General features: G+C 45.8%; 1 protein-coding gene and 1 long non-coding RNA gene across 8 annotated transcripts in view; one reads left to right on the forward strand and one right to left on the reverse strand.

Moving 5' to 3' along the window:
- SEZ6L (seizure related 6 homolog like) overlaps nt 1-9,643 on the reverse strand; it is a 213,794-nt gene extending 204,151 nt beyond the window's left edge. For 3 of the 5 annotated variants that reach the window (XM_050745902.1, XM_050745900.1, XM_050745899.1), the window contains exon 1: nt 9,342-9,643. In XM_050745902.1, the coding sequence (XP_050601859.1) occupies nt 9,342-9,435 (94 nt within the window). In that variant the 5' untranslated portion in view covers nt 9,436-9,643. The remainder of the gene's footprint in view (nt 1-9,341) is intronic. The other 2 variants (XM_050745901.1, XM_050745903.1) reach the window with 2 other exon arrangements.
- On the forward strand, nt 9,443-17,183 carry LOC126929560 (uncharacterized). Of its 3 annotated transcripts, none has more exons than XR_007717205.1 (5): nt 9,443-9,510; nt 14,594-15,064; nt 15,811-15,952; nt 16,816-16,869; nt 16,956-17,183. It is a non-coding gene; the product is annotated as an uncharacterized LOC126929560 (long non-coding RNA). The 3 variants fall into 3 exon arrangements; XR_007717204.1 differs by having other exon boundaries at nt 16,673-16,869; nt 16,956-17,166; XR_007717206.1 differs by lacking the exon at nt 15,811-15,952 and having other exon boundaries at nt 16,673-16,869; nt 16,956-17,165.
- The last annotated feature ends 5,965 nt before the right edge of the window (nt 17,184-23,148 follow it).

Raw genomic sequence — 23,148 nt, forward strand, 5'->3', positions numbered from 1 at the left:
TTCATGGGACCACTACTTTCGTGACCTAATGAATTCCCCAAAGCCCCATCTGCTAATACCATCAGCAGAGGGGTTAGGATTTCAACCTATACATTGGTGTTGGGGGAGGGGACACAAATATTCCAACCATAGCACTATACCACAAAAATCACATTAGAATATATTATTTCCTCTCTTGGAAGCCATCGCTGACCTGAGAATCAGCTCAGTCCATCAGTAACAACAGCAACTCATAATTCCCCTCCTCATCCTCATCACTACCACCCACTCCATCATCTCAGAGTTAAGTGACTTGTTGAAGATCACAGCATTAGGTTGGAACCCATATCTCTTGGACTTCAGGGTCTGTGTTTTTTTATTATGGTGTACGGCTTTGAAGAGCCCATTCCATTTTGGCAATGTGAACTCACCAATTTATGACGCTAAGCTAAACTGGGAATAGGTGAGACCAGACAAGGAAACTGACACCTGGAGGCTTATACCCACTAAGACTTGTCCTGAGCTTCATACCCCAGAAGCTATACTGTATCCACCTACCTTGTTCTAATCTCCAGCCCCAAAACATCCCCAGGGTCCACTACTTGCTCTGGGCTGGCACCAACTGCATTAGCTATGCCTCACTCAATCTTTCCCTACTCTCCACACCCTAGATCCCCAGTGGATTTCTCAATCAGCCACTATCCATGACCCATGGTGAGAGTAAGGAAGTCTAGGAGGCGTACCTGGCCTGGTCCCTGGGTCTTCTTGAGCCTCTTCATTTAACTCTTGCTTGCTTGACTCAAGCCATCTGCTTGGATGGCACTATTCCCAGGTGCAAGCTTATCTGCTGGTGCTTTGAAGATTCAAGTACGAAGTCAGCAGGGGAGGGAGCTATGGCTTGATTGCCACTTCTACCAAAGCCTCTTTCATGCAGTCAGTCTTCCACGAACACATAAGGTAAATGTCCCATGTGGATAATAGAAGCCGGTGGTTTACTGAAAACAGATACCCTTAAAACTTCCATTGCCACACTCCTTGGGTCTCAGGACATAAACTTGAGGGGGGTAGGGATTCTGTTTTTCTTGAAAGTAAGTGGAAGTCACTTTAGAATGGGAGTCAGAGGACAGGAGTAAGGGGTTCAAGTCCTGGCTCTGCCACTCACAGTTGGGACTTTGAGTAAGTCCTTTCTTGTCTCTGGGTCTCTTTCCTCGATAAAATGAAAATATCGGGGAGAGGATTGAGGCAGATAAGGATCCCAAATAATTGCTAGAATCTGACTGATGTTACAGACAGCAAGGAAGCCTACTCTAACTATACAACCTCTCTCCCACATCATATTATCCCTGAGAAGTGGGCAGAACACAGACCCTCACTCCTATGCAAGGCCCAGTGCCAGCTCAAGGTGACAAAGTGGCTTGACTGAGGAGGCACATCTAATAAGAAGCAACAGACTGAAACTCAGGCTGCTCTGACTCTAGAGTCTGGGTTTTTATTCACTTTGCTATACTGTCCCAGTTTTCAGCTGGGCATTTGCTGTTTTTGAAGTTACCAGAGACCTAAGAGAAGGCAGATTCTACAATAAGCAGTAGGGTGTCCAGAACATTTCTGCTTTGAAATGAGCTTAGGTCCAGGGTGAATAGTTGCAACCAGTATTTCCTTTGGAAAGAAAGATGGCTTCAGTGAGGACCCAATGAATGGCCTATCTTGTGGTTTTGTGTTTGCACAAAGATGTTTTCTTTTCTCTTTACAAAGTGTATTTCTCTCCTCCTTCCATCTTTCAATTTTCCTTTCTCTTCCTCCTTTTTTGTAGAGTTATTTAGTGATTTCACATCTACTATCTCATTGATTTTCCTCCACAGCAATCCTATGAGGTTGGACACCATTATTATTCCCATTTTTGAGGTAAAAAATCAAGGTTTATACAGGCTGCCTAAGACCACACAAGACAGGAGAGTCAGGAATTAAATTCAGACGTCAGGACTCTAACTTCACCTCCCCAAAAGTAAGATTAAGAGGAAAACTAATTTAACACAATGGGTTGAGAACTTATACTGGATTAGATACAGGCTAAGAGACATATGAATAAGATTCAGTTGAGGTTTTCTAAGAGTTCATTGCATAGGGGGAGGGAATTATGTAAATTGGCAACTCAGGCATTATCAGTGTATGAATTACCCGTAGCAGAGGGATAAAATGTGATAAGGGGCCAAGAGAATCACTTATAATTGGCATAGAGAGGAGAGAAGCAAGAGAAGACTTCACAGAAAAGGAAAATTAGGGACTGGGTTCTGAAGGATGCATAGAAGTTTACTAGGTTAATAGTATAGCAATAATGGCAAATTTTTATTGAGTGCTTGCAATGAGCTAGGTATATCCACATACGTTGACGAGTCTTAACAAACTTTTAATGTAAATCTAATCCTCTTATTTTATATATCAGGCCAAAACAGGCCTAGAGAACTAAAGTAAATAGCTCAAGATCATGCTGCGTAAGTAAGCCAGTTGGGAATTTAATTTAGTCCTCTCTACACAACCAGCTATGTGCTCCTCTAGGATGACAGTCCAGGCTGCAGGAATAGCATGAGTAAGATGAGAATAGGGCTCACACACAAGCCCTCAAAGTAGGTATGGAAGAGGCTGGGATAAACTGTTTTCTGTCTCGGAAAGCTGACTTGGGACACCTGGCATTTGCCACTGGATGAGAAAGCATCTCCCCTCCTGGAGTCCTGTCAAACCACCTTGATCTCCAGGCTTGCATCAGTTCTCCATTTCCATTTTGCTCTGTGCTATGTGATACCCACATCTTCATGCCCCAGTATCTGGAACAAGTGTGGGCTTTGGAATCAAAGAGTTCTGGGGTTGAATCCTGACTCCATCGCTCATTGCCCATGAGACCCTGAGTGCTTATACCGTTTTGACTCAGTTGCCTTGTCTGTAAAATCTAGTTTATCATATCATCTGATAGGAATGGATGAGGATCAAATAAGTGAATACAGGATAAACACAAAGACAGCCTCCTGGCACAGAGTAGGCCCACAATAAGTGGCAAATAGCAGTGTTATATTTGCTATAACGCTGGCTGTAACAAGCCCAGGAAGAAGCACATGCGGGTGTTTGAGGTCTTCGACCTTCCATGCCAGCACTTACTTCCTCAAGGCTTGATTTCTTAGTATGTGCAAAGCATCTTAACCCTCTTGTACCATCCCAGCCCTGTGAGGACAGCTTTATTAATGTGGTAGTGATTATTGTGATCCATCTCACAGAAGGAAAAATTGAGACTCATAGATAGGAAATGGTTTAGCTTAGGTCCTGAATTTAGGGACTTACAGAAACCAATTTTATACAGTGTGAGTTATCCGTTAATGGTTGGGTGACCTGGAAACTTGAGAAATTGCAAACAGTCACATCATTTCGGTGCCAACCGATGAACCAGTTAGTCTACTCACTCTCTTTTATGAGGTTTTCTCCTTTCCTTGACTAGAAAGAACAATCCCTATGTTCATCTTTTCTGGGAACTACTGAAGGTTGGTTTTGGTCTCTGTTCTGTCAGTCTTTGGAGTTTGGTGCACTCACCCATCCAGACTATCTGCACATTAATGGTGAAAGGGTCTTTCTCGCACATTTCATTTAGAAATGCAAAAGGACAAAGCTTGGAAGGCACCATGGATTTAAACCTTGCCTATGCATAACTCAGCTTCTCTAAGGCTTGGTTTCCTCATCTAAAAAATGAAATGATATTATTAAAATTAATTAAAATAACCAATGTAAGTGCCTGAGATATAGTAAAGGCTCACTAACTATGATGATTGTGAATTAGTTGCCTATAAATAAAATTGTAACCTGTTTAACCTTATGACTCACTTCAATTTGACCAGCTTTACTTAAATGCTTGCTATGTGTGCCAGGGATGGTGTTAGGCATTGAGTACACATCCCATGCGCATCTGGCAAACACACATCATCCCTTCCTGTGAACCATCAGAATCTGTACATGGTCTTGGGGAATGCAGGATATAAAAGGTAGTAGTGGGACTTGATGTTATGATTCTGACACCAGCCTGGGTTTGAGGCTGGACTTCAATCCCTTTCTTGGTTTTGTAATGCTAGGCACATTGCTTAACCTCTCAGTACCCCAGTTTCCCCAGTCCATACAATGCAGATAACAACTGCATCTCTCTCATGGGCTATTGTGAGGATTCTCTGCACACATCCATATAAACCACTTATTTATAAGGCTTGGAACAAAATCAACACTCAATAAATGCTGTTTGCATTGCTTAAACTCAGTCCTTGCCATGTTCTAGTAAATTATATCACGTGGGTCCACTGACCTCCTCCCAACTCACCATCCTTTCACCCTCTCCTCAAAGCAGTTCTATTCCCTGCCCTGCTCCCTATTGTCACAGCTACCAAAGGGATGCTTCTAAGGAACTACAGTAACCAGAGGATTATGCAAACATGCAAATCCACTAAAGCAGTGTTTACCCAGGGCTGTGTGATGCTGTCTGTGCTCAGCAGCTGGGCCTCGCTGCCTTCCGAGAAGATTCCTTCGGTGTCATCACAACCTCTAGTGGACAATAGCGAACACCGCGGCTCAAAGTCCTTTGTTCCAGCTCTCATCTACCCAGCCCGTGAAGTTCAGGGCAGAGCAGGGAGGACAGGCAGGTCCGACAGATTCTCTTTTTTTTTTTTTTTTTGAGCGTGAGCATGTGCACCTGCCTACTTTCTCCTCCCACTCGCTCCTCTGTTTCCTCTCTCCAATTCCGCGGGGGTGTGATGTGTTCTGAGAGTGAAGCCTTCAGGATTTTCCCTATCCTACTGTAGAAATTTCTCCTCTGGCTGCTGGTACCTGTCACATCCCCTTCAGGGCCAGCTCAAATGCTACCTGCTCCAGGAAGCCTTCACTGACCACCCCTGGTGAGAATTAAACACATCCACGTGAGGTCCCATAGATCTCCGATATCCCCCCCGCCCCCCAAAGCACTCACCACATGGCATGGATGGTAGTAGTTTACCTGCAGATGTCTCTTGCTAGGCTGCCATTACTGGGGCAGGAGCCTTATCATATTATAATTCTCCAGCACCCAACACAAGGTCTACCGCATGCATAGTGCTATAGATCGAATGTCTGTGTCCCCCCAAATCAATATGTTGACGGCCTTATCCCCAATGTAATGACATTTGGAGGTGAAGCCTTTGGGAATTAATTAGATTAAAATGAAGTCATAAAGATAGGGCCTCCATGATAAGGATTAGTTCACTTCTAAGATGAGGAGACCAGGGCTCTCTGTCCCTATTGGCCATATGAGAATTTAGCTAGGAAGTGGCTGTCTGCAAAGCAGAAAGAGAGATGACAGACGCTCACCAGATACTGAGTCTGCTGGCGCTCTGAGCTTGGACTTTCCAGCCTCCAGAAATGTGAGAAATAAATTTCTGTTGTTTAAACCACCCTATCTAAGGCATTTTTGTTATAGCAGGCTGAACTAAGACACATAGGAAGTGCTCGGTAAATTCAAATGAATGAATGAAAGGGCAAATGTCTTCTTCCGGAAGACTTGCTTCTTATGTCTTATTTCCAACCATTAACCTGCTATCCTGCATCTGCTCGATCTCCAGTACCAGGAACTCTGATTCCTGACGGTAATATTGAGGTTCAAAAAGAAACAGCATGAGAGTTTGGACGGGAAGGGTGTCTGTACCAGGCAATGTCAAATTCTCATCTGCCAAAGATGAGAATACAGGTAACTGGAGCTACTCATTATCCCCCTCCCACCGCTTTCTACTTTAGCCTGAATTATCCCAATATTGACACCAACATCTGCTTCATGCCAATCGCAGAGATTTGTTTTCTTGGTGTCTACTAATAGGAGCAGTTTGCCCTTTGGAAAGCAGGGAAAGAAAACACTACTTGAGTACCTACTCTGTGCCAGCTGCTTTTACATGCATTATGTAATCCCTGCAACCATCCTTCCAGGCTGGTATCATCAATCCTCCTTCCCCTGCCCCCACTCCTTAGATGGTGAAATGGAAGTTGAGATAAAATAGTTCTGCTGAAGGCCATGCATTAACAAACAGTGGATCTGGCCTCTGGACCCAGGTCACTCTAATTATGGAGCTACACTTATTTTCCTGGACTTTATAAATCTCATTCCAGTGCCCAGCTCAGTTAAACTCCCCAGAACTGCCTTGCCACAGTCTCTTGGATGTTTTGCAGTTTGACTTCATGAAGGAAACTACAAAAATACAAAAAGGGCAGTTGGATCGACACTTTCCTTGGAGCATTCTCCTGGCTTTTTATCTTTTCTTTCTCTTTTTCACTGCGTGTGTCAAGAGTGACCAATAATTTTTCTTTGAGAAACAGGAATCAAATGTAGTAAGCAGAAAGAGGGAGGGGAGAGATGATGGCAAGGCCTCCAGGCTGAGAAGAGCTCCATTCTGCTGACCTTTGGTGTTGCACACACCTGGTTATTCCACAGGTCAGAATTCCCCTCTCTTCTGCCCTTAGTCGCCAATTATAGCTTGGAGCGCCCCTAGTGGAGGTCTGCACAGTGGGTATATTGGAGAAATTGTCTCTGGACAGTATAGGAGGGCCAGTAAATTGAGCCCGTTTGAACAGCTTGCAGGAATGGACTTGTAAGCAAAAATAAGAAAACAAGCCACTCTGATCGAAAATATCCTTTTGCCTTGGAAGGGGAAGAAAAGGAATGTAACATTATTTTCCTAATACCCAACTGAGCCATATGAACACAAGATGAATCTCTCAAGCTTAGGTAAGGTGGCCCCTGGCAGGAACGGGCAAAAGTCTACGGAAAATAATGCCAATCCGTAATGAAAATAGTCTTTAAGTGAATCTAACAACAACACACGTTAGAGACTGGGGAAGCAGCAAATCTGAGTCTTATTGAGCAATACTGAATTTGCCTTATTAATTCAAGAGAAAAAGAAAAGAAATTATACTTAGACTCTGCAGTCTTAGCACGCAGCTACAATTATTCCCCATGTGCATATCTTAGACAATAAGGAGTCTCTTCAAAAACAAGTTATACTTTATACTTATTCATGCCTTACAGCGAAATGGCCCAGAGAACCACGTGACCTGCATAAGAATGTAGCAACAAGTCCCTTTTGAGTATTTACAAATCCCCTCACTCCACCACAAACAGAAGAACTAGTTTGCAACAATGAGTTAGGTGAATGGTTCTCCATCTGAGTGGATGTTGGGCTTTATATTAAAAACAGAACTTATCATGGAAGGTCAATTGTCTCCAAATGCACCACCAGACTCGGCAATGCTCATTGGCCAATCTCACTCCTTCCTTATGACTCAGAATCAGAACCACACAGTTATTAATGAGCTTTCTGAAGTAGCACATCACTTGACTTTAATTTGGTGGTGACCTGAAGTTAATTTAAAAAATATGCTGGCTAGCCATAGTGTTGAGCAGTTGGAAAAATAGTATGAAATGTCTTAAAAATTAAACACACGCACGTATCCCCCTGCTTTTACAATGTGTTTGAAGCCAGTGAAGGAAACAGAATAGGAAATCCTTGTCTTAGATGACAATTCAATACGTGCCATTAAGACAATTTTTTTTTTTTTTTCCCTGCAAGGTGGTGTATTGGAGAGTGGAGTCCTCAAAGGTAGAGCTGCTTTAGAAAATCCAGTAAGCTGCCGTGTAGCTTCAGGCTCTTTTTGTATGTGTGTTAGTCACAACACAGATTCAAAAGGGGGTGGGGGAGGGAGAGCTGGACTCAGTTCAAGGCCACCAAGCCATTGTTAGAAAGAGACAGCTAATTAAGAAAGGCCATGCTGTGGTGGAAACGATGTGTTTAAACCAAATCTCTTTCCCTATCTTTCCCAGAGAAATTGTTCAGACCTGGTGTAAACTGTGGATATCATGGCCTCATAAAAAAAAGGGGAGGGGGTTCTTCAATGATATGCTTTGTTAAACAAAAGGTGATGAATAATTTCCTTTGCTCTGCACTCCGGGCTCTACATTTAAAAAGACGTGGAGATGGGGGATAAAATGCCTGATTTATGCTGAGGGGGGCACTCCAGGCCACCGGGAAAGGTTGAAGGGAAAGGAACCCAGAGCCCGGGCCCATGGAGCGGAGAGCTGTCCAGGGCCTTTGGTGCTGAAAGCAGGTGTGTGCGCGCTAGGGGTCCAGAACTGCCCGGGAAAGAACACCGCCAGTCCCCCAACTCTGAGTCAAGACGGTGCAAATGACAGAGGCGGTGCCCCAGATGAGCACAGTGCCCGCTCTCCCTCTGTCTTCAGCCTGGGCAGACCCTGCAGCTGCCTGCTTTTTTACACGTGAGGAGCGCATTTCTGGGAACTGGAGTTAGACCTTGCAAGAAGGCCGGGTCCGGTGGCCAACTAACGCTCCCATTGACTTTCGGGTCTCCAAGGTGCCTGAGAAAAGCCCCGAAGCTCTGAGGGTTAGCTTTGGGTGAGTTAGGCGTTGCACCCCTCTCTCTATCTGGCCCTCTCCCCGACCCATAACTTTTCCTGGGGTACCTTACCGGGGTGGACAGAGGGTATGGCTCCAGGTCTGAGAAGGAGGAGCTGTCATTCTCTGCTAAACTTGGGCCCCTCTTCCCATTCGGCAAACACGTGGTAGGTGAAACTAACACCCCCCACCCCCATTCCTAACAGTGATCAGAGATGCTAGGCTGTCGGGAAGAGAGTAGAGGGTAGTCCGTTCAGGTTCCCAACTGCTAACTAATATCTCTTCTCCCTCTCCTACCAAGTTCTCAGAGCCCTCAACCCCCTCCACCGGCCTCTGGCGAAAGCCACACCCAAGTCCGGTATCCTGACGCTTGGCTGAGATCAATCCAGGAACACAGCCCCTCGGGGCAGCCTGAACCAAAGAAGTCAAGGGTTTCTGAGGTGTCGTGGGGGAGCGGCAAATGCACTGTTTGAGTCTAGTCCTCAGTTGCAGGGTGGGTCAGCTGCTCACCCCCCTTCCTGTCCTCTCCCCGAGAGGAAGAGAATTATCTGGCACCCAGCCCCGGGTGCGGTTGCAGAGAAGCTCCGGGAATTTGGGGTTTGGAGGCGACCCCACTCCAAGGAGATCCTCTTTGGCTGCAAAGGAGAATCAGCCTCACAGCCGGGGAAGACCGAAAGGGAGCCCGCAGCCGAAGCAGGGAAGCGCCCGAGTCCTTCAACACATCCCCACCTCCACACTCCCATCAGCCCGGGCCAAGGGGACGCGCGGTTCCTAGCCCCGAATTTGGGCAGCCACCACCGCTCCCCATCCCGGCGGGTGGTGCCTGAGTCGCCTTGGTCAGCCCCGACCCCTGGCCGCCCCGCTCTCCCGGCAACTTTGCCCCCTGCCCGCCCCGCCCCTCGGGGCGCTTACCTCTCTCCAGCGCTGCCGCCGGGCTCCCCAGGAGCAGAGCGAGGAACAGCGAGATCCCGCCGAGTCCCGCGGCTGGCGGCCGGGCCGCGGGCATCGTGGCTGCAGGGGGCGCGGAGCCGCGGGCTGCGGGGCGGGCGGACGGCGCGGGAGCCGGGAAAGGAAGGCAGCGGTGAGCTAGGAAGGGGAGGCGGGAGCGAGGGAGGGGGCCGCGGGCCGGGGCAGCTTCCGGAGCCCCCCGAGCGGACGCGCGCTCAGCCCCGCGGTCGCTCTGGCCGAGCTGCGCCGGGCGCGGGCGGGCGAGTGAGGAGGAGCCGGCGAGCGAGCGAACGAGCGTGGAGCGAGCGGGAGGAGGGAGGGGGCTGGGGCCGAGTCTGTGCCGAGCGAGTGCAGGGAGGGAGGGGGCGGGCGAGCGGGCAGCAGGCTGGAGGGGCCGCGGCGGCGCCGGGGGTGCCAGCCGCCTCCTCTGGCCGCCGGCCCGTCAGCCCTGCAAAGTTTAAAGCCAATTCCCTTTGCGTCCTGGGAGCCGAGCGTTTTCTCTCTCTGCTGACACTCCCAGCAGTCCTGCCTGGCCAGGCCAGGCTGGAGAGCACCCGGACCATTTTCCAGACGGTGAGATGGAGGCCTGGAAACCGAGCTTATGAGCAGCCCGGAGCTTTCCATTGCCTGCTCAGCCTTCCAGATACATCCCAGTTCCAGTTCTCTCCAGGCCCCTCTGGGATCCAGCCAGCCTGCTTCCCCGCCAGGGCCCCGCTGCTTCCAAAGTGAGTCCCCATAACCTAGAAAGTCTGTGACTCTGTGGATCCGGTGAGATCTGTGAATCTACCAGAACACTACACATAGCCACAAAATTGTGGCTGCAACCTAACAGGAGGGGTCTGGACCCCTCTGAAGCCCAATCACGAACTCTAAATTAAGATCCATCTCTACTTTTTAATCTGAGCCCGGTCTCCCATAACCCCACTGCCGGCAGGCCACTAGAGCTGAGAGGCTTCCTCTCAGGTCAGCCCCTTACCTCTTCCTGTACCTGCTTCCCCAGCTGAGCAGGACTGCAAGGCCCACCTCGGCCGCACTCTTGCCCAGGCCTGATTCTCAAGCAACGTGTCTTTTCTCCACAAACAGAGATAGTGAGGGACAATCAATGAGGGAGACAAGCAGATACTTGGGGACAGACGTTGGCGGAGAGCTAGGTGGGGACAAGCTTCTGCACAGTCCTGGAGACTGACTGTCCCTCCCCGCCTAGCCTTGGCAGACCGGTCAGGCTTTGCAGGCCTCTCACCCAATTTAGAAGCTGTCCTCCTCCCACTACCCTACCTTGCCATACTATCTACACACTGCAGCCTGAACAGGCAGAGAGAGCAGATGGAGAGAAGGTTGCAGGCAGCAACAGGGGGAGGAATATGTCTTTAGCAGCGTGGTGGAGCCGGGAGTCCCTAGAAAGAATGGGTGGGGGAGGTGAACACTGGATGGAGGAGGAAAGGCGGGGGCACTCTGGCCCAGGGTTTCAGAAGACTCTCCACACCCAGAGCTTCCCCATTTACTCTTTGAAACAATGCTCTTTTACAGGCCACTCACTATAGGCCCAGACCTGCCTCAGGCTTTGGGGGACAGAGAATCCCCCATAAAATCCTATCCTTGGCTGCAAGAGGTTTCCATTCCTGGCAGTAAACCTAACTGGTTTTTATAAAGGTGGCTGAGGCAGGGGTGCAGGAGGGCTGATTTCTCCTTTGGAGAAGATGAAGCACTCTATGCTTTACTGTATGAAGCTGCCAGCTCTCTGTGGAGTGACCTTGCCTGTTTGTTTGTGGCTGTACACTCAGGCTCTGTATAGTATAGTGCTAGCATGCAGTGGATGCTCAGTGAGACTTGTTCAATGGAAGCATAAAGAAGCAAGGAAGATGGAGGAAGAGGTGAAAGGGAAGAAAGTGAGCGAGAGAAAAAAAAAAGAGATAGGTTAGCTCCATACTTGGAGGCAAGGAAACTATTTTTAATTCTTAGGTTCAGGGGTACGTGTGCAGGTTTGTTATGTGTGCAAACTTGTGTCATGGGAGTTTGTTGTACAGATGATTTCATCACCTAGGTATTAAGCCTAGTACTCAATAGTTATTTTTTTCTGATCCTCTCCCTCCTCCTGCCGTCCACCCTCTAGTAGGCCCCTATGTGTATTGTTCCCCTCTATGTGTCTGTGTGCTCTCATCATTTAACTCCCATCTATAAGTGAGAACTTGTGATATTTGGTTTTCTGTTCCTGCATTAGTGTGCTGAGGATAATGGTCTTCAGTTCCATTCATGTTTTTGCAAAGAACGTGCTCTCATTCTTTTTTATGGCTGCATAGTATTCCATGGTGTATATGTACCATATGTATATTCTCATTCATTGATGAGCATTTAGGTTGATTCCACGTCTCTGCTCTTGTGAATAATGCTGCAATGAACATACGTGTGCATGTGTCTTTATAATGGAATAATTTATATTCCTTTGGGTATATACCCAGTAATGTCAGACAACCTACAGAATGGGAGAAGATTTTTGCAAACTATGCATCTGCAAAGGTCTAATATCCAGCATCTATAAGGAACTTAAACAAATTTACAAGAAAATAAAACCAAACAACCCAACTGAAAAGGAAACTATTGTATAAAGAATCCACTGTTTGCCAGGTGCTGTCCCACACTGAGCACGGTCTCTCATTTCAATTTCATAATCATCCTGATAATGAGGTGTGGTTATTGCCATCTGACAGATAAGTATCTGATTTTTTGTGGAGGGTCCCAGCCCAGCCAAGGTCACTCAGTCAGGCAGCAGTGGGATTTGGCAGATTCAAGGCCAGCCCCGATTACAGAGCCAGAACTTTCACAGGCTACTTCCCAGAAATTTGGTGGCTGCCTCTGTACTATGATTTGGTTGCTACCTCCTGAAGCTTCAACCCCTCCTCACTACCAGAAGGGCCACAATCACTAAAAGTCCATCACTGAGGTTACTCACTTTGGTAAGTACATTGAACTTCTAGAGCATTGCTTGCATGCAGGTGTCTTATGTAGAAGAAATGACACTGTAAACCATGAACCCACGGAACATATGGGCAGAGATTTACCCATTCCATTTGCTGGCTGAAACAAGGCACAGAGAAAAGTCTTCAGAAAATGGGACACAGACCCGATTATCTGAGATTGTGATGTTGGGAAGGTGAAGTGATTATTTAGGAGCAATATCAAGACTATTTTTGGAAGAAGAAATAGCATAATAGAAATAGAATTCTGAAAGGGACTAGAACAGTTTGCAGATGAAAATCTGCAATCACAATTTTGATAGCCATTTTACAGATGAGAAAACTGAGGTCCAGGGAGGCAAAGTAACTTGCTCGATATCATACACTTGGTTTACATTTTACCTTTTACTCTTTCCATGGCAGTGACGTTTGTGGCCTAACAGGGCACTTCCTGCCTAGATTCTAGTGTCAGGGTGAGCTTCCTGCTACCCAAAGCTGCTGGGGAGATAATTTTAGTTTCTCTGCTGATTAGATGATGTGTGCCTACAATTCTATTCACCTTATATTTTGTCATGTGATAAACAGGGCATCAGCTCTTATGTGGTTAAAATTAGTACAATAGTGACAAAGGGTTATATCCTAGCCTCACCTCTTCCTTTTAGGATGACAAGGGCAAGTTACTTAACCTCTCTGAGCTTTATTTTCCTCTTCTGAGAAGTAGGGATAAAAATAACACTTATCACATGGAGTGATCGACATAAATGGATAATAATATCCTCGTGGATGAGGGGGTATTATGGCACTTGTTTCCTAGGGTTATAGAGAAGATCCCATGAACTGATGGACTAAAGACTAGTGTTGTGTGATATTAAGTGAGTCACCAGTCTCTCTGGGACTCTGTTTCCCTATTCATCTACCCATCTATCTACACACCCACCTATTTATCCCTATACTCATTAGCCCATGCATCCATCCAACAATTCATCTATCCCTCTACCTACCCTTCTTTCTTTCCTCCCTTTCTTTTCTTCTTTCCTTCCTCCCTTCCATTCATCCATTCATCCACCCGTCCATTCACTCAACCACCCACCCACTCACCCATCTGTCCATCTATCTACAAATACTGTTTGAGCATTTACTATTTATTGAATGGCTACCATGTGGCAAACAGTGCTGAGTGCTGTGGATGCAACAGACTCTGTCTCTGGCTCTCCAGGGCTGACAGTCTAGTGAAGTCTGGCAACACAAGGGCCCAGATCGCTTCCAAAATTAATGCTGTATGCCAGGGGAGGCAGTTTAGCAGAGTGGTTAAAAGCCTGGGCCTTCAAACCCAACCAGCCTCAATTTGAATGGTTGATCTGCTACTAACTAACAGTGCTATGATTTTGAACAACTGAATTAAACTTCCAGTAATGATTTCAACAAAAGGCTATCATTTAGCAATCAATGACACAATCATTATAAAGCACTTAGGATAGTGCCTATGTCAGGCACTGTCCTGGGCACTGATGATACAGCAGTGAACAAGACAAAGTTCTTGCTCTCTGGAGCCTATTTTGTACAGATGAGAAATAGACCATAAAGTCATTAATAAATGGGAATTTGAGAAAGCTCTAATTTGATGAGGAAGATAAAGCGAGGTGATTTGAGAGTAAAAGAGGCAAGTTCTTTTTGAATGATCAGGGATGGGTTCCTAGAATAGGAGACATCCAAGTAGAGAAAGGAACAATGAGACAGACACCAAGCGCAGATTGCAGCACATTCCTGGTGGAAAACACAGCCAGTGCAAGGTCCTGAGGCTAAAACAGGGTCATTGCAATTAATGGAAGTCATTGTCATCGTGTGTGTGATCCCATGTCTTTGCCTACTCAGATCATGATTAATCAGGGACGTGATTTTGAGGTCATCAGACAGCCTGTGCTCAGTGACTACTGCCTCCATCAATGTACATTTATTCACACCCCCGCCCTGCCAAACCTTGCAGCGTGTATCTCCCTTAGGAACATCTGGTTGATGGGAAGATTTTAATCACTGAGAGAAAAAAAGAGAAAAATATTTTATCTTAGGGTAAAAATGAAATACAAAAAAAAAGACATCTTAAAAGATAAGAAGAAAAAAACGATAAGAAAAAAATTAAAAGAAAAAAAAAGTCCCAGCAATAGTATGTCTCAGGAGACAAACCCACCGTGGATCTTTCAAGGGAAGGCAGAGGATCCAACTAGTGTCTCCATGATCTATTTTCAATTTGGTCCTTGTAACTTGCAGATGGGCCTGTGCAGCGTCATTCAGGAAGCCCGTGGTACTCACATCACTTTGGCCAGATGCTAACAAGAAAATGATCCACTGTGACGCAGCTGACCCCATCCAGTGCATCCACATTACCTGGAAAGAAGCAATTATGCCCCTTTGGTTTCCTTGGAAATGCTCGGTCTGTCTGTACCATCCTCCCTGGCTCTTGAGAAATACCCATGCACAGTAGAGCTTTGACAGGGAAGCAGTGCGTTTACTTTCAAACTGAAAGTTTACAGAATACAAAGTGAGCCTATAAGATGGATGGCCATTCTCCAGAGGCTTGTTGGCCAGACAGGAAGGAAAACCAGTGCACCATCAGGAATGTGGAGGAGACTGAAAGAGAGGGACAAACATATTGGATGGCATCGGGCCCCCACAGTCAAGTTCCTGCAAACCCAGCTGGGATATTTTCCTGACTAAGGGTTATGGTCTTGGGCCTCAAAGGTGAGAAGAAAAATCAATTAAAGATACTGTGTATATTTATACACTCTGTTGGCATTAGAAACTGTAACACATACATTTTTCAGTCCATAAAGAACAGGCTGCATCAGCACAGCGATACACATGTATGGGTTTTTCTAAGACTTTTGTGTTTGGGGACCCCACAAGTCCATGTGCCCTTTGGAATCAGCAGGTTTATTTGGAGTCAGACATATCAGAGCTCTCTCCTATGTGAGTAACTTTTAAAAGTCGATTTACTTGTCGTTTAAGGTGAAGAATATTAGTAACTAGTTCCTAGGGTTGTTATGGGAGTAAAAGAGGGGATGCATGTTCAGTGCTGAACTGATTACCCAGCCTGTAGTAGGTGCTCAATAAACAAGAGCAACGATTAAGGATTATATAAATTGTACATGAAAAATGGAACCCAAATACTAGAAAAATCTCTTCTCTCATAGGGTTTATTAGGTGTCTTCATGGATGTCTAGACCCAGAGGAAAGTCCAGCTGGGGTTAAGGCTGCAGAATAAGTAAAACTTCCAAACCCATCAGGGGCTTGGTCAATCTGACCCATTTTTTTGTGTGAGCCTCCTCACTCAAAATTAACTGAGGCAGCACTGTTCTGTTCAATTACAGGAACATTCTCCAGCCCTTCGACTTCCTCTCAAATCTCACCCCTCTCTTAGTATGGAATATTGAAAAGGCCAGACTGGGTCAGGTCCCTACTGATCAATAGCCTGTCCTTTCTCTCAGCTCCCCAGTCAAAGCCCAGCCTCTGTGCCAGGGAGGACACAAGAGGACAGAGACAGCCTCTGTGTCAGGAGGAGGGAAGAAGGACTAATGTCTGCGGACCCTCCGAGGCTCACAGGGAGAAGCCACACACTCACAGCACCAGGTCTGTGGTTTTTCATGACCCCACACTGTCCCCTAGAAGGAAGTACCACCCAGCAGAAACAGAAGCCAAGGAATTTCCCCATAGAGATCATGGCATGGGCTTGAGCTCAATGGACAGTGGGCGGAAATTGGAAAGCCCAGAGCCTCCACCAGTAAGTCCTGTGTGACTTCTGTAAGTCCCTTGCCCACTCTGATTCTTAATTCACCCATATGAAAAATTAGGAAAAATGATCTCTCAGTTCTGAAATTCAATAATTCTATGATGTCAGCAACTGGACCCAAGAGATGATGAGTTCTACTATGGTTGTCTTGATGAAAGTAAAAGCTGACTTTTTTTAAGCAGCTGCTTAGAGTTTACCACTTGATAGTTCATGTAATCCTTACAACCACTCTAGAAGGTTAGTATTATTATAACCCAAACTCCTACCTTATCCTATAGGACCCATCTGATCTGGTCTCTCCTCCCTATTTGGCCTTATCTCGTACCTCCTTTTATAAAGCCCCAGCTGCAAGGATTCTAATCTTAGATCTTTCCAGGACTTTTCTCTTGCTGCGCCCCTGCCTGGAAGGCCTTTCCTTCTGATATATAAGCAGCTGGCTCTTTCTCCTCTTTCTGTGGCTGGCTAGACTGGCATCTCATCAGAGAGAACAACCTTGGCTTTAAATCTTTCTTAGCCTATATCACTATCTACAATGATCTCTCTTATTTATGTGTTTGCAGGTATATTATCTCTGTTCTCCCACTTGACTTTAAGCTCAATGAATGCCAGGACCCTTAAAACAAAGCACATAGCAAGTTTTCAGTGAAGTCTTGTTAATTTTCAAATGAAGGAATAAATGAACGACTATATTTCCACTTCGCAGATGAGTAAACAGAGGCTCGGAGGGGTGATGAAATTTGCCAACAGTCACCAATCAGTAAGTATGACAGAAGTAGGACTGGAACCCAGGGCTGTCTGACCTCTGGCTTGAGTCTATAACCACTTGGCCATACTGCCTTTCAGTTCCAGGAACAGGTGATGCTTCCTGGCAGTGAGATTCTAAACCAGCGGGAGTTCCCAGCCAGAGACATGATCTAAGTGCCAATGGCTGAATGTCTGTGAGCATTTGAAGTCATTGTAAGAACAGGCAACGTTAGCGGCACCATTAAAGCCTGCTGTTCCTCCAGCCCATCACTGCCATCCCCACCTATTAAAATAATGGTATGAAAAATAAACAGCCTTTATGGACAATTTTATACAGTGCACGCATTGTTTGTTTCTCTTACTGTTTCCATGGCAGTGACGTTTGTTCTCAGGATAACTTCAGGTTGCTGCATGATGGAAGGGAATGGAATAAAATTACTTGAGAGGAAATTGCCAAGCACAGACTTTTTCTTCTTCAGATGCCCCACACCCCAGCACTTAACAGCAGCCACACCCTGAAGTCTTAAGCACAGGATAAAGGCTTCCCCTTAACCTACAGCCTTCCATGGCTCCCCAGTTCCCATAATATGAACCCCATGGATCTAAGCCTGGCTGTAAGACCTTTGCTACCTGGCTTCCTCTCCTACCCTTTCTCTCTTTGCTATATAGCCCTGCCTATAGGCAATTTCCCTCCTCATTTTGTCCCTTCTCCCTAGAATTTTTTCACCAACCCACGTTTGTTCATGCTGTTCAGGGTACCTGGGCTATCCACCTTCCCCCAACCTCTCTACCAGAGAAAACTGCTATTCATTTTTCCACATTGTGCTTTAGGTGTGACCCTGCACCCGCTTCTTTCCCACGCATTCCTGCATTTGGGTGATGTTTCTTTCCTCACCGCTTCTGTGGCTTTCTCAAGCATTGCGTTTATTCACTGTATGGCCATCCAGACTTCAAGCTGCTTGAGGGCAGGAACAGTGCTTATTCAGTGTCTAACAATGTTCCAGGAACATAGTAGATGCTTAACAAATGCTTGTGGAACCAAATTTGAAAAACAATAATAATCTGGTGGTCTGTGAGTCTGCCCAAGGAAATGGTGTCTGGGTATATCTCCTTCTTTAGGAATAAATATGGAAGATTAAATCAAAGCCCTAGACAGTGCTTCTCAACTTTGGCTGCACTTTGGAATCATCCATGGAGCTTTTAGAAATTCGGATGTCTAGGTTGCACCCTGAGTTAATCATGTGAGATTCTCTGGGTGAGGGCCCAGGGATCTGTATTTTTTTAAAGTCCCTGAGGTGATTCCAGTGTTCAGCTGGGACTAAGAGCCACTGTGCAGAAAGTTCCTGTTCAGAACCCTAACCAGGGCTTTGCATGAAGGTTGCAGAGACCAGGGGTCTCCTCAGGGGCTGAGTTCACCGCAGAGTCCAAGAACCCAGAGCCAGGACAGAGCTGATCCCCAAACCTGGTTAGAATGATAACAACAGCATAGAATGTTGACTAAGCACTGCTTATGTGCTTGGCACATGCCAGCGTGCCTTCCGTAAACCACATCATGATCCTCAATTTAACCTGTAAGTTGGTATTATTCAGTTGAGAATGAAAGAGTGGTAGATTGCCCAAGTTCACCTGTCCAGGCAATGGCAGAGACGGAGTTTGAACCCAGGTGAACCCAGGTTCATCTATATCCCAAATCCATGCCCATTTCTTGAACGTAGGCAGGCTAGGGCAGCAGGGAGGAGCTGCAGATGTTAAGGAGCTATACCCTAGCCACCTGGGTCAAAGCCACTAACCCACTGCAGAGGGCCCACAGTTCTACCTGCTTCTCTCCAGCGAGGGTTATACACTCCCCTCCCTTCTAGTGGACTGCTTTCCTGTTCTCTCTCCCTCCCTCCTTCCCTCTACTTCCTCTCCTCTTCTCCCTCCATCTCCCCCTTTCTTTCTCCCTCTATCCCTCTCTTTCTCTTTTCTCTCTTTTCTTATCTCTTTCTACTTTCTCTCTCCCTCTTTGCTCTCTCTCCCTCTTTCCATCTCTCCTCTTCTCTTTCCTCCCTCTCTCTTCCACTATCTCTTACTTCCCTTCCTCCCTCTTTCCTCTCTCTTCCCCTCTTTCTCTTTTCTCTCTCCCTCTGTCTGTCTCTCACCTCTCTCTCCCTTTATCTCTCTCTCTCCTCTCTCCCCCTCTTTCTCTTCTCTCTCCACCATCTCTCTTTTCTCTCTCTCTCTCTTCCTCCTCTTTCTCCTTTCTCTCCCTCTCTCTTCTCCCCTCCTTCCTCTTTCTCTCTCTCACTTTCCTCTCCCTCTCCTCCCTCCCTTTCCTCTTTCTCTTCCTCTCCCCACTTTTCCCTTTCCCTCTCTGTCTCTCCCCACCTCTCCCCATCTCTGTTGGATGCCCCTAATTAGAGCAGTCTGGGTCAGGGTCTGGTGATCTGAAGGTCCAAAAACCTCTGAGGCCTCAGCCTTAGCAGTTCCCAGGACCTGAGGGAGAAGGGGCTCTGCCTGGGGCCTCTGGGATGCAACAGCCTCAGGGTGACAGCTCGGGATTGGAGAGTGAGTGCTGATGCTCCCCACACACCCAGAACTGACTTGGCATCTGAATGGCGGCTCCTTCGAGCTCGTTTTCCAGATGATGTTTATTGCGTACTTATTAAGTGTCAGATCCTGTTCCTACAACAACCCTATAAGCCGAATCACCTGCAAAATGGAATTTGGAGACATGAACAAGAGAACACACAACTCTATTATCCAGGTTTTGCTCAAATCTCTGCAAAGTCTTCCCTGAACAAGGAGTTTAAAATTGCAATCCCTCTTCATCTGCCCCTGGTTCCTATTCTATGGTCTCCCCGTCCTCCTGCCCTGTTTTATTTGCCCATTGCACATCTCAGTGTGCAATCATACTGTTACTTATTTGTGCAGTTTGTGTCTGCTTCTTCCAACTAGAATGTCAGTTGCATGAGGGTGGTGTTTTTTTAAAAAAATCTGTTTCATTTGTTGTTTTATTCTTAGTACCTAGAAGTGCATTTGCTTATAGTTGGCAATCACAGTATGTTTGTTGAGTGAATACATAAAACTACATCTTCCTTATCTACTGAGTTATGTTTATTTCACTTATGATTATGTTTACATCAGACATAAAATACATTCCAAGGTTAGAATAACGAGACAACAGAGTGCAGCAAGACACCAGCGTATGACAGGGGCTTTGTTGATATGGGATGACATTCATGACTACACATTTCTTAGGGTTCTTTGGTGGAAAGGAACTGATGCTGACCACATTCAACAAGAAAAGGATGGGAGGGCTTTGTTAGAAGGACAGGAGCATCTCACAGACCAAAGCCAGTTGAAAAAGTAGGCCCGGGAGAGCACCAAAGCAGTTCTGAGGAAGCAGGGACCCTCCCCACTTCTTCAAAGTGGTTGCATTTTGGCATGAATCACTACTGAGGTTGAGTCATGTTCCTCCTTTTGGGAAAATGAGGATGGTGCCTTTTGACTGAAAAGCCCACCAAGCTTGCATCTGGTGAGTGGTTTTCAAAACAAAATTAAGGTACTGGTATCTAAATAAAGGTGAGTGTGGATTCTGGTCAGGGAAAACAATAGATGCCCATGGCATTTCACATGTTAATTCCACTGGGCACCCCAATATGTGCAGGGGGCTTTGTGACTATAAAGGAGCCAGTTGACGCCCCTGATGTTTCAGGCTGTCCACGTTCCTTCCTCTCAGCCATTTAAGGCATCTGAACTGTAAGGGAACTGCTTCAGATTGCATAAAAGGGCATGAGTGTCCTGGCAGATCTCTGGACTCAGGAGTTCCAGGTTCCCTCTACTCTACCCAAAATCTGCTCTGGAAGTAAGTCCATCAGCCCCTGAAAGGGCAGTATCCACCAACCCACTAATGCATTCAGAGCAAGAACCACAAGCAGATAAATTGACTTGATTGATTAATCATTGTTTTAATCAGTACAGGTTAGGGTATGCCGCTGTAACAAACTTCAAAACTTGAGTTGCTTAATGCAACAATGGTTTATTTTTCACTCACAAAAGTCCTGTGGGGTTTCAGCTGCTTTCTGAGACAACTGTCTTCCCTGCAGTGACTTGATCTAAGTCACTCTCATTCTGCAGTTTTGTTATCTCTAGTGGTGGCTTTCTGACCACTGCTCTTTCCCTCTCTCCAAATGGAAATGCCATGTTTGTGTTCATAATCTATTGGGTAGAAGTAGTCACACGGCCTCATTCTAGCCACAAAGAAAGCTGAGAAATGCAGGGGAGCAGGTGGAATGTGTGATGAGCTCTACAATCCCTTCTATGATGACAGAAACACTCCCCAGCAACTAAAGCCGTGACAATGGAACGCTGGCCTTGTAGGAGGCAGTACTGAAAAGCCAACAGGATGCCTCTTAGCGAGGTCTGGTGATTAGAAACCCAGAGACTACTTTATATTCTGTACTTGCCTGAGATATACCACCAACTAAGCAGTCTGTTGAGGATACAGGACTGGATATGGGAGATGGGAAGTCAACATTGGTTAAATGACTTGCTCCATGCCAGGCATAATCAACATTCCTCATTACATCTTCAACATCCTCTTGAAAGCTGTGCTCATTTTACAAATGAGAAAACAGATTGAGAGAAATATAATGACTTGTATGAGGTCACATAGTTTCTGAGTGGCACGGAGTGGAAGGCTACCTGAATTCAAAGTCATGTTTTCACTATGCCATGAAGCTCATTAGAGCCATGACAAGCACTGAAAGAGTTTTCTCTTTATTAAGTGAAAATAATAATGATGATGTAAATAGTGATGAAGATGATGGTGGTGGTGTGGATGATGGTGGTGATGATGAAGAAGATGACTGCAACTCCTAATTATCAATATTTTACTACAAGCTGAAAAAACTGTAATCTCATTAATCCTTCCAAACACCCTATTGGGTAGGTTCTATCATTATCCCCATTTCACAGAGGAAGAAACCGAGGCTCAGCTAGACAAAACAACACTTTTTCAATATCACCTACATAGTAAATAGCAGAGTTCAGACTTGAACTCAAAGTTGTCTGATTTCAAAGTCACTCCACCATACTGAAAAGAGAACAATTCAATTGATTGTTTCATCCACATGCCTCCAATCACCCTGTTCAGCTAATAATTTTTCTTTTAACCAACCACTTCTTATTTTGGCATTTCTTAGATGTCTCTATGACTTGCATCTTTTTTTAAACCAATTTTAAATTCCTCTGAAAAAGGAATGACAACTTGCCCCACCAAAGATCCGGGAAAGAAACATGAAAGCCCTGATTATGTTTCACGGAAAAATATACATTCCCACCTCACTGTCCTTAACAAAAGACAGATGCTAATTAGAGTTTTCACTAGAATTTACAGGCTCAGTTTTAATTATACCAGATATACCGGGTCAGTTGTAGCCCTCTGATTAACAGGGGAAGAAAATCGATAAGCATACCGAAAAATTTGGATGTGTTATACAGCTAATTTCAATTTTATGTTATAATCATGCTTTAATGTGGGTCCTAATGACCATAATTAAGCTGCCTGTGACAGTGCTGGCTGGGACAGAAGCTGTAACTATTCTAAGATGATTCGTTGAAGGCTTTTCCCAGATTTGGGGTGCATTTTGCCATTTGGCTGGTTTGGGGTGCTGTGGGAGTGGGAACAGCATACCTGTAGATGAAAGCTTCTGGAAGCCTGGATCTTCCCAGGAAAGCCCTAGATCTAAGGTTAAAGCTAGACCAGGTACTATGGCCGCATCACTCACATAAGCCTTCATCAAATATTTATTGAGCACTTACTATGTGCCAGGTGCTGTGATGAGCCCCGATAATATGAAGAGAGTTTTCATTCCACTGGGAAGAATCAGTCATTAAGCAGCTAACTACACAAGAGAAATACCAGGTGATATGGGAGGTGTTATAGTTATAAATACGTGTGACATAATAGAGAACTCTGGGAGGGCTTCCTAGAGGAAGCAAACTCTTGGCTGAGACTTAGTTGAATGTAAGGAGACACATCTTAAAAGGAGACCATTCCTGACCAAGAAAACAGAATTTGTAAAGATTTGGAGCTGAAAGGAGGCTGATGTGAAGTGTTATGAAAAAGGGATTGAGTGGTGCAAGGGGAACCTGTGGTCTGAGCAAGGACCAGACCATGGGGGGTTTTACAGGCCCCTTCATGAATGCTCAGTGCCTGGCTACTTCGAGCCCCAAGCCTCTGAGACACCATCCTCCCTTTCCTCCCTTCCTTCCTTCCTTCGTTCGTTCCTTCCTTCCTTCGTTCCTT

The sequence above is a fragment of the Macaca thibetana genome, chromosome 10, assembly GCF_024542745.1.
Source record: "Macaca thibetana thibetana isolate TM-01 chromosome 10, ASM2454274v1, whole genome shotgun sequence".
Lineage (NCBI taxonomy): Eukaryota > Metazoa > Chordata > Mammalia > Primates > Cercopithecidae > Macaca > Macaca thibetana.